Consider the following 10,676-nt stretch of genomic DNA (forward strand, 5'->3'; position numbering starts at 1 on the left):
TGAACTAAGGCCCAGAAATCGTGGGTGGTTGAATCTTTTCCTATTGCAAGCTAGGATACATACCTGACAACTGCAGAAGCTATTTTGCGTGCCCATATGGACCGCGCGCACCGTTATAGTTTTAATAAAATGAGCACGCACCCCAAGGAGAGGGTGGACCCAAAGGTCACTCTTCCGGTACGGCCGAGAAGGGGCTACGGGTAGAGGCACTGTCCGATAGCACTGGGCCGCAGTTGTTTCCGGCCGCGGGGAGCACTGAGCCTTGCAAGAGTTCTCACTGCGTTCTCCCGAAACCGGAGGTCTGACAGGAGCGAAAATTACACTCGGAGCCCTTCCCCGATAGGAAACGAAAGTATCCGACCGACTGCAGCTTCTATACATACTATAGCGGCGGATATAGCCACCATAGTACAGCTTGCGGCCGTTCAGTAGTCTCGCCCGTCCTGTGAAATATTCTTTAAACGGTAATGTTGCGCTAGTATACTGCGTTGTACGGCAATAGCGTAGCCTGGCCTCAATATCCGTAATCTTTTCGCCCTGCCTTCCATTTCGGGAGGCGTTCGAATAATCGTTACTTGTTTCTCGTTGTTCGCATTCAGATCAAGAAAATACCGGGAGACGTTCTGACACCTAAATCTCTCGGCCAACAGCTTGTTGCAGGTATACGCTTGCGCAACTCGCGCCGTTACACTGTTCTCTTCGTGTTACTGCTGTGTCATATGCTGATTAAGTCATAAATACTATACCGTTTGCGTTGCATCGGCGTACCGGTCACTTAAGTTAAGAAAAATGGTCATTTTCCCTGCATGATCATGCTTTCCTTCACCCAAATGCCTTTTGTATTCACGGAGGTAGTGCGCAGAACACTTGCAAAGTTCGGTTTCGCTTGGTATATATACCAAGCGAAACCATATATATAAGAAATCACCATATATATATATATATATATGGCGCCGTGGTACATTCTACGTGCGGCGGGCGCGATTCTGTAGCGTTATATAGTAATAGTAAGGTCTATCTCCCTCTCCCATTTATGCAACTCAGACGATCCGCCAATTAAATGCTTGGCACTGTGCAGCCGGTAATGGCCATAATTTTCCAACGAAAGTAATTGCGGGTCATTATTTCTTTCCCCTGAGAATGGTTTAGTACGTAACGTTAACATTGGCTACTACGGACAGCTCCTCGGCAACGTGCGTCGTTATGAAATTTTGCTGCATTTTTTTTCGGCGCAGCTAAAATTGCAGTTAAAGTATCAGAGCTCCCAGAGAATAATGACACTCGTTAACCAGCTGTAAGCGGTTTCTGGAAACATATTGCAAACTGAATGAAGAGTTTTCGCACAAGCCATAAGGAATAAAAATATAAGCTGGGAGACGGAAATAATAAATCAGTAAAGAGCAAAGCAACTAAAGAGACTGAGATAAGGACGGATGCATGGTAACTTCTTAATATGAGAAGGAAGTTCGTAGCGGCATTCCCAGCTCACATTCAAAATGGGCCTTCTCTCTATGGTTTGAGAAAATTAAAGCAGAGTGCGCGAGATGCTGATTTGGAGAAACGAAAAGAGAGCCACTGCACGATTGCGCAACGACATAATTGAGGCTGTTTACATCACGCGCATATTAATGAATAAGCAAGACAGGAGGGAAAGCGAAGTGGGGAGGGTTGCATACCCGAGACAAGGGCAGCAGGCAGGGGAGGAGGAGAACGGCAACTTTCACGTTTTGGCTTGAGCGCCAAAATCCGTGAATAAGCATCCAGACGCTTAGACGGTGGAGAAAACGGTGGTTACTGCCCAAGACCTCGGAGCTTTCCAGTACAGCAGGTTAAACTTTCGCGCATGTATATAAGGCACCCATCGAGACTGCCGGACAAAACAGCCCCTTCAGGTTGACGAGACGAACAGTAGCATGGCTTTCAGCAAAGTGGTGAGTTGAATCTCGAAGCGGAGTTGGTTCATTCAAGCGTGACGGAAGTTGCGCTGCTCGCCTGCATGAATCGGCAGTATAATGAAGGCTCGTCAGCTTATCGCTTCGAGTTAAATTTCCAGTTTAAGAATGCCCATTTAGGCTTTAGCGAAGAACAAGTATATAGCGCCTGTTTAGCAAATTCGACGGCATAAACAGAAATTTAAGACCGTCACATGCAATGGGTAGAATGCGAGAGACTGGAAGATTCTTTGGTGGAGTCTGGAGGATGGCCTTTATATTACCGAAGTTATCTTGCTCTTGAGATATGTGCACGCGCGTATTCATTTACTGCTAAGTGGAGTGAGAACTTATGATATCAAGGAGAACAAATGAACACGGGCATCGGATGTTTGATTAACGGCAAGATAAACGGAATGAAAGACACGATATCATTGAACCGAAGCGAACAAAGCGTTACATCTTTAACATAGTCGTGGGGACCACTGCTGTGAATCTGGTTAAATTAAGACGTACCTGCAATGCCTTTTTTAGAATACAGCTATAGAGACTGAAGTCGTGAACACCAAAGACAGGTATTGCAGCTTGCGTGTAACAGCGGATCTTGCAATAGTTCTCTAAACATTTAATGGTGTTTTCTTGTGGCCAATGTAATTTTGCTGCTTGCCTTGTTGCGCCCTCATACAGCGGGACCGCACGATGGCTACTGGCTCTGAAGGTTGTGTTCCTTCAGCGGTGAAGACGCGTCAATATACGAGCTCACAAACAGGACGAGTCACGAAAAGCGAGAAAACTGACGGAGGAAATGAACGCTAACAAACTAGAGGGGAGACCAGCCACAGTGTACCTCATCAGAGCCGCGCCCGATCGCAGGAGTAAGCACAGACACCCGCACCTGAGCGCGATCGTGCGCTCGTAAAGACTGTTAAGCGTTGTGAAAGCTGCAAGCAACATCGATGTATAAAAATAATGCGTAGGAAACGCCCAAGGAAACGCGCTTTGTTTTCCCCTTGATTTTGCAAAAATACACCTGCCTTAATTCTTCTAGTTTATTCTCTTGCACAACCAGAATATTGGGCTCGTAAGAGGGTGCGCTGCTCGAAACGGAGCGTGCCGTCATTCTTATGTTTCTGCATGCAATAAACTAGGGGGAACAAATCGCTCTTCTACCGATTTGTTCAGTGTGCTGCCTGTAATAACGCAGATAATCATTCTTAGAGAGTCCTATAACTATTGGCGTCCAGGATTATCATGAACGGTTCTATTATCGTTCATAATCATTCTGTGGCGTGGCTTAGCTTACGGGTTATTGATAGCAGGGCAACTTTCAGCGGTGATCCTCACCGTGATATTTGAATTGCCTTGGCACTAGTTAGCTGCCATAGCTTTGTATTTTCGCGAAACCGATCGACCACATGGTGAACGGTGCCGCCTTATATTCAACCTATATTTGCGTTAATGACGGAAAACATCGCGCGCATCGGCCTTTGGAGAAGGCGCCGGAGAGAGTAAGGATGAGTGGTAAGGACGTGGGCAGTGGTTAAGTACGGCGAGAATAATATTTCTTACTGACCCAGCTGCATTGAACATTTATATGACACGCTGAATACTTGCCTAATGTATACATTTCGCTAGGAGTGTCACGTATCACTTTGGAAAGCAGCTAGTAAGTGCCACCTTCCTTTCATCGAACCGGACATATCTGATGAGGATATCGCCCAGATTACGCCTTGTAAAAAAAGCCAAGCAGTCTCTGTGGCGTGCGGCGATGTTAATGTTTATGTGAAGCACCGCTATAGGGATGTAAATATAAAATACTGGTCTTAGTGAGGATAAGCTCTAGCGATTTTCCTTCGTGTTGTATACTTGAGCGCTAGCGCGGAAGAGATCGACAGCCTTCTAGCGGAGGGTCATTATGACTGACAGTGCCGCGACTGAAAAGGCGAACTTTTTTAGTCGCTGTAGCGGAAGTAGATGAAGAAGTCTCCTCTGCCAGTAATCGACGTCTCAACAAAACCCACGACGTAGGTTTTAAGTAGGCCCTAACCTAAAGAGGAGCTTCAGATCATCTTGAAGAAGTTCCACTGCTTCAGAGCACAAGTTTGCATGTTTTAACTTATACAGCAAGTGCTTTAACTTAGCAAGTGTTTCTTCAGGGTGGGAGTCGCCCGCATACCTGAAACAAAGTCTGAAAGACCAAACTGCGAGTTTGCGCCTTTTCATAAAACAGGTTGATTAGACGGACGCTATATATATATATATATATATATATATATATATATATATATATATATATATATATATATATATATATATATATATGCATATATATATATATATATATATATATATATAGAGAGAGAGAGAGAGAGAGACGGAGTGGGAAACGGAGTGAAGTTAACCTGAAAAGATTTTCTGGTTTGCTGCCCTGCACTGGGGGAAAGGTAATGGGAAATGAAAGACGGAACGAATAGGGGGGGGGGGCGAAGAGAAAAGCAATGACACACAAAAACGAAATATAGTATACGAATCGGTAGAGAGGCTGACTGCTTATAGGCACAGCACAGTTTACTTACAAAGGCCCAGTAAAACCTGTCCACTAATTATTGCACCTGTGTACTTGCAGCCTCCTGCCCAATCCATGGTCCAGGGTGTGCTAGCTAGGCTCCTAGTACATTAAATCAGAAGTAACTGGCCTGGTACCCAATCGGCTCAATGTATACTCATGGTCGAAATAAAACAGAAATCCTCATTATAACCTTAAGATGAAATGCTTAATAATACTAGTATACGTGTTTGTGACTGTGTAACATCGCATCCAGTGCTTTGCGTATTCAAGTAAAGAAGTGCAGGTTTAATGGTTTCGTGTTTGTGAACCCGCATTACGATAGCTAAGGCCAAGAACACCGTTACGTGCTCTTGTTTGTGTGCGAAGGGGAAATTCCTTTACTTTTGAAATTTGATGCTCCCAACCTATTCTCGTAGGTCATCCTTAAGAACTGCTACGTGTGGAATCGGCTCATTCATGAGACACCATCATTCATGTTCCTCAAAATGCATTTTTAAAAAGTTCGCAAATGTAGGTACAAGTCTGTGCGAAGATCAGTATTTGATATTTTACATAGCATAGTACATTTTCTCATGACAGATTTTTCGCTGGCCTCACACCCCGTTCCTTTGATTGATACTGCGCAGGTCTTCTTCTTGGCAGCTCTGCTGGCCGCCTCGATCTGCATGAGCTACGCGCTCGAAGATGTCGAAGAGCGTCAGGGTGGTGGAGGACTAGGAGGTGGCGGTAGCTACGGCGGCGGCAACTATGGCAGCTCCGGCAGTGGTCGTCATGGCAGCTCTGGCAGTAGTCTACGCGGAGGAAACCACGGAGGAAGCCACGGAGGAAGCCAAGGCGGCCTTGGTGGTAGCAGCGGGGGCCTTGGTGGACGCGATAGCTACGGTAGTGGCCGTGACTCTGGCGGCAGCGGGGGCCATGGTGGCCTCAGCGGCCATGGCGGAAGTAGTGGAGGCCGCCTCGGTGGCGTTGGCGGAGGTAGCCGAGGTGGTAGTCGGGGGGGACGCTACTGAGCAGGATGACGATTCATTTACACGGGCTCTGGGCATCTGCAAGACTGCACCGTTCCTGGCCAAAGTGACTGGATGGTGCCTCATCTTGTGACCGGCCCTTGCTTATTTGATGTGCCACTCTTCTGTACCAGAGACTGAGACCAACTTCCTTTGGGCATTAATGCTGTGATCCTTTTGCCTACGTTCAATTTTTTATGGGTTATTTTCAGGCAATAAAAACACCGTTGTCAAACTTCAGGACACAAACTTCAGAGGTGTCCTTGCCTCTCTTTGTCCGTGTTTCTTTGCGCTACAATGGCTTCAGTGCGCTGACCAAATTATTTCTAAAATTAGTCAAAGTTTGATATTTTATCTGCCGGTCCTCATAAACTTCCGCTGATACGTTCTTTAGTAGAGAACATGAGATAAGGTACCAATGTGGGCTGCATTGCAGCATCCGTTATGAAGTCGCCTCGGGAAAGAACTCGGCCTCTTCGCACGTGACTTTATAATTGTAAATGTGCACCTTGAGGGTCCAAATAGGGAAACTGTTCAAAATCCTTGCTCGGTGAACTATAGCTAGACTATCAAAGAAACAGCGAGCATATTCATTGTTTTCAAGTTTAGACATTATTATTATTATTATTATTATTATTATTATTATTATTATTATTATTATTATTATTATTATTATTATTATTATTATTATTATTATTATTATTTGTTTTGAAAACATATATTCACTATAGACAGGAACGCAAAGAGAAAGCCAGCAACTGCCACCGGAAGGGGCACCACACCTGCCTACTCTTCAGATAGGTGGAGACAGAAACATATAAATGAAAGATAGAAACAAGGGGAGGGACGAGGAAAGAAGAAGCAAGATGACAAATCTCAAAGAATTAAGCACAACGCACACACAGTACAAGTCACATACAGTAGGGCCAATCAATGCAGGCGACACCACTATAACATGTCGAAATAGAAGATTAGTGTTTGAGTTCCCGTCACCCGAAGAGAGAAATAGGCTACAAATGTGAAGCTAGCTTAGCCTGTTTTAGAAAAGTAAGAAGAGCGTGATGAGCCTCATCGCGGCGAGATGCACAACCACTGGAGTACAAACATTCGTCGAGTGTCGTACACTGCAGACCAAGGAGGTGATAGACCCTCTCTAGCGATGTGCGCTGCGCACGGAAATCGGAACACTCCAATATCAGGTGCTGAAGTGTCTCGCAGCAACCACAAGACGTACGCGATGGACTGGCCACGCGTCCTTGTAGACACAAACGTTCGCGCAAGTTCACAAAGGCAACCCTTAACTTTAGTAGTTGTGCTCTAGCGCGAAGCGGCAAGCCTCGACCGCGACACTATAGCAAACACACACTAACTAGCATAGAGAAAATATTCTACGGTTAGCTATATATAGCTAATTCTAGCAGTGTATACACTGCTAGCAAAAATTAGCCGAGATTGAGGTTTTCGCTGCTCATGCGATTTGAAAATTCCCTTGTACTAAAAAATTACTCTAGCATGCAGGAGTAAAATGGCCTACATTACATCGTTTTACTACGATCTCTAAGAAACGCAAGAAAAGGATGTCATGGCCGACTTTATGACGTACGGGGTTTTAGATCTCGTGAATAGAAACCATTCATAGGGAGTTTAAAACCACATGACCACGAATCGTGTTCGAGATCACGTGATTAAATACTACCATTTTACTCCACAAACGCTCACAAGCTCTGTGCCTTCCATTTAAGCCTATACTCGGCGGCGGGCTCGGTCACGTACGCTGTCGGAAAACACGCCGTGGATGCGCATCGGTCAAAATATTGCTGCGTTGGCTTTAGCGGCTAAGTCCCGTAAGTGCTTGCTTGGGCGCACAACTGAACAGTTTATGATTGTTAGTTGTCGGAGTAGTGAAAGTTGTGCAAGGAGCGTGGACGTATTTGCTCCTTTAGGCGTGCACGCAAGCTGTACGCCTGTTTCACTTCGGCCGAAGCTCCAGTTACCGTAGCAAGCCAGCCATCGCGACGTTTTGTCGTTTTTGTTTCCTATACGCTACAAGGAAATATGGTTCCACCGATTCAAGATGAGGCGACATATTCTAGAAAACACGACACTTGCCGCTACAACCGGTGAGCTCTCAGGAATAACTCTGAGGAGCAGCCACAACAACTTAGTGAAGGGAGTAAAAAAAAAATTGTCCGACTATCCTCCCCAACAACCTTCACGTGGATGAAAGAAACACTCCCGTTTTTACATGCAAAAATACGGTCAGCAGGGGAGTAAATTTGTAACCCGACTGGTACGTAGTATAAAAAACCAAGAAACGGGAATGCGATACGGGACGAGCGGTTTACTCCCATTTCGTGCTATGTTTGTTTACAATGTATGCTTGTGAATATTTTATGCATGTGATAGAATACTTAACGTCGGGGTATGTTTATCCGATGTCCCGGTACGCGTATGTAAGGACCCAGTTTCCTGACAGCTCAGTCGGTTTAGAGACACTCTCGGCACTGAAAGCTTTCAGGGTGGATTGCAGCCAAATACAAAATTCAGAGACCAATTGGCGTGTGCCAAGTGTTTGGGAAAATTCTACAGTTATTGAACAGCCGATCGCAGCTTCAGACATGCTATTATTAGCTGCAATTCTCTGCAACAGATGAGGCCTATGCGCGTTTTATTCTCGCTCATATTCGCCAGTTATCAAACACTTTCGATCAAGCCACACTACGAACATCCTAGCAATTTATATGAGCAGCAGGGCTGCGCAACTAAACGCCGAAAACATTTGCATTCAGAAAACGTCACTTGACAAAATGATATGTCATATTGTCGCGGCTCGAGCTGGTGTTTGGACCAGGAATCCACCATGCACATTGATGAGTATACGTCCGGTGGTAGGAAGGAAAAAGGGTTTATATTTCATTACTTACACTGACTCCAGATATGGAAGCCCATTCCACGTAGGAGCATATTAAACGGCTGAGTTCACATCAGGACACGTCAGCACCACCCCTCTCACTCACCAAAGGTCTCCCCTTTTAATACCGTCGTCTTCCCTAGCAGACTAGACTAGGGAATCTGATGACTGTATCGCGGCTAGTCACAATGGTCGAATCGGTCGCAAAATCACTGCCATGATGTTGCACATTGGCCCCCGCATATGGCGCAAGCGTGTAGCAGTTTGGGAATCCGAGGTCGACTCTGTTCCCACGGTGGCCTTCGAAGTTGGCCCCGTTCATCGCTTAGTTTAGCCTGTCAGAGTCAGGTTCAGGTAGAGCAGACCTTCGCGGTAATCACCGATTCTACGGAGGGCGGCGGCTGTTGTCGCCTCGAAGTGAGCCCCTTTGTTAGCGCGTCACAGTCTACATCGGGCACCGTCGTCGTCGTCCCTTATGACAGGACGGCCTCGTGGTGAACGCCTAAGGAATTCTCATCGCCGTATTGAGAAGTAACAGCATCTATGCGCGTAGATTTTTTTTCATGTACTTTTTTCTGCTTCGAAAATATGTTTTCTTTTCAATCGCATGGAGCATGTAGCGCAGCTGAGCATGTCCAGGTGGATTACCTAGAGAGGCGGACGTTACTTGTGCGTCAAAGCGGAAAGTGGAGTTCAATAATTAAAACATTCATGAATTAAATTTTCGGTCATGAACTCTAGGACACATATTCCAATTGAAAAATTGAAGCGGAGCAGTAGGTAAGTCATTTCTGTTTGACACAAATCCTAAAGCTTGTGGCACTTTAGAAACAATCGTCTCGAAATTTGCTAAAAATGCATTGGTTTTACAGTTAAGACAGTCCACAACTGCTTGACGCACACTTTTGGGAAACGACTATAGGTGGAACGCCAATGTGGGCTTAGTTGTAAGGCTTAGTAAGGCTTAGTTTCTCGAAAGGGGTGCTAGTCTTACAATTTGAGCAAAGGCAAATTGCACTTCACCGCTGCTGTCAGCGCTGTCTTTAAACTTTTATGCAGGAGTGTAGGCCGATTTTACTCTTACTCCGTCTATGAGGGTAGCTTCCATGCGGTGAAGTTCCTTTTCAGCAGACAGCCTATGCGGAGGTTCCTGAAACGAACGCAAGTGGCAACGAATTGTGTCTTTAGCAAGTTGGTGATTCGACAGAGCTGGCGCTGTTGGCTGCATTGAAAGCGCCTCATTGGCGAAAATACTGGGACGTAGGCGAGCGACACCAACATGGGAGGGCTAACTGAAATGTTATACTATTTCCATCTCACACTGAGTGCGACGAAGAAGGCGATATAGAGCACTTAATCTGATTTTCTGCAAGCGCTTCTGTCCGGAAAGGGGGAGGCTTCTGGACAGTATGAGAAGAAGAGGGTTTCTCCCTAACGTGAATACATATATAGATCATTTTATCTGCGCGGAAGGGCTGCGGACAGTGAGTAAGAAAGTGTCGCGCATGCTTATCGCATTTCCCCAAAAGACTCGACTGATTCCCTCATGGTGTCATATTTGACGCGGAAAGAAATACTGAGCTAGAGCAATAGCCAGCCAGGTCTGTCCGGCTAATCCCGCCTGTAGCAACATCATCACTAACACCGGTACTGCTGCCCTTCAATCTCGCAATTACAAAAAGTGGCCTAAAGGAAACAATTAAGAAGCTAAATCGAGAATCTTTACAATTAGGTAACTGCATGTTCCGATTTTTAAAGCAGGTAATTTCCGTATATTCCATAACTGCACGTGGAAAGGCGGAGCAACAATACCTGTCAGATGCGGTTTTTAAGAATCAATTCGAATGAAAAAAAAGAGAGATAAATGACAATAAAGTACGTGGTACATGTTGCCCGTTGGGAAACTTCGTTGGGAAAATACGCACACGCCCGTGTGAAATCGGGCGCGCGCGTACGAAAGTCAACAAGAATTTGAAGGTAGGAATCTTAACAAAAATATCACTATCGTTGCAAAGGAGCTGTAACCAGGAAATCGCATCATCGTGGTTAAGCTCTTGTCGTCCGGATACGGGACGTGTGTTCCAAACGGACGCAGGAAATATATTCTTGCCTGTTAGGGTGAGAAAATTTTTCAAGCAATGCGCAAGAGTCACAGGAAATGCGAGGACAGGAAGTTGCTTGTACAGAGACGATTCTCAGAATGTTCTAAACATAAGAAAGTAGCCGATATTTCTCCTTTTGCCATCTGCTGTTTTGGG

At 45.5% G+C, this 10,676-nt stretch overlaps 1 protein-coding gene across 1 annotated transcript; it reads left to right on the top strand.

The window, feature by feature from the left end:
- The first annotated feature begins 1,767 nt into the window (after positions 1-1,767).
- On the top strand, positions 1,768-5,761 carry LOC142571415 (uncharacterized). The gene is made up of 2 exons (XM_075679749.1): positions 1,768-1,931; positions 5,127-5,761. Exons 1-2 carry the CDS (start codon positions 1,914-1,916, stop codon positions 5,508-5,510), a joined length of 402 nt encoding a protein of 133 aa, XP_075535864.1. The 5' UTR covers positions 1,768-1,913; the 3' UTR covers positions 5,511-5,761.
- Positions 5,762-10,676: the final 4,915 nt, after the last annotated feature.

The sequence above is a fragment of the Dermacentor variabilis genome, chromosome 1 (assembly GCF_050947875.1).
Source record: "Dermacentor variabilis isolate Ectoservices chromosome 1, ASM5094787v1, whole genome shotgun sequence".
NCBI lineage: Eukaryota > Metazoa > Arthropoda > Arachnida > Ixodida > Ixodidae > Dermacentor > Dermacentor variabilis.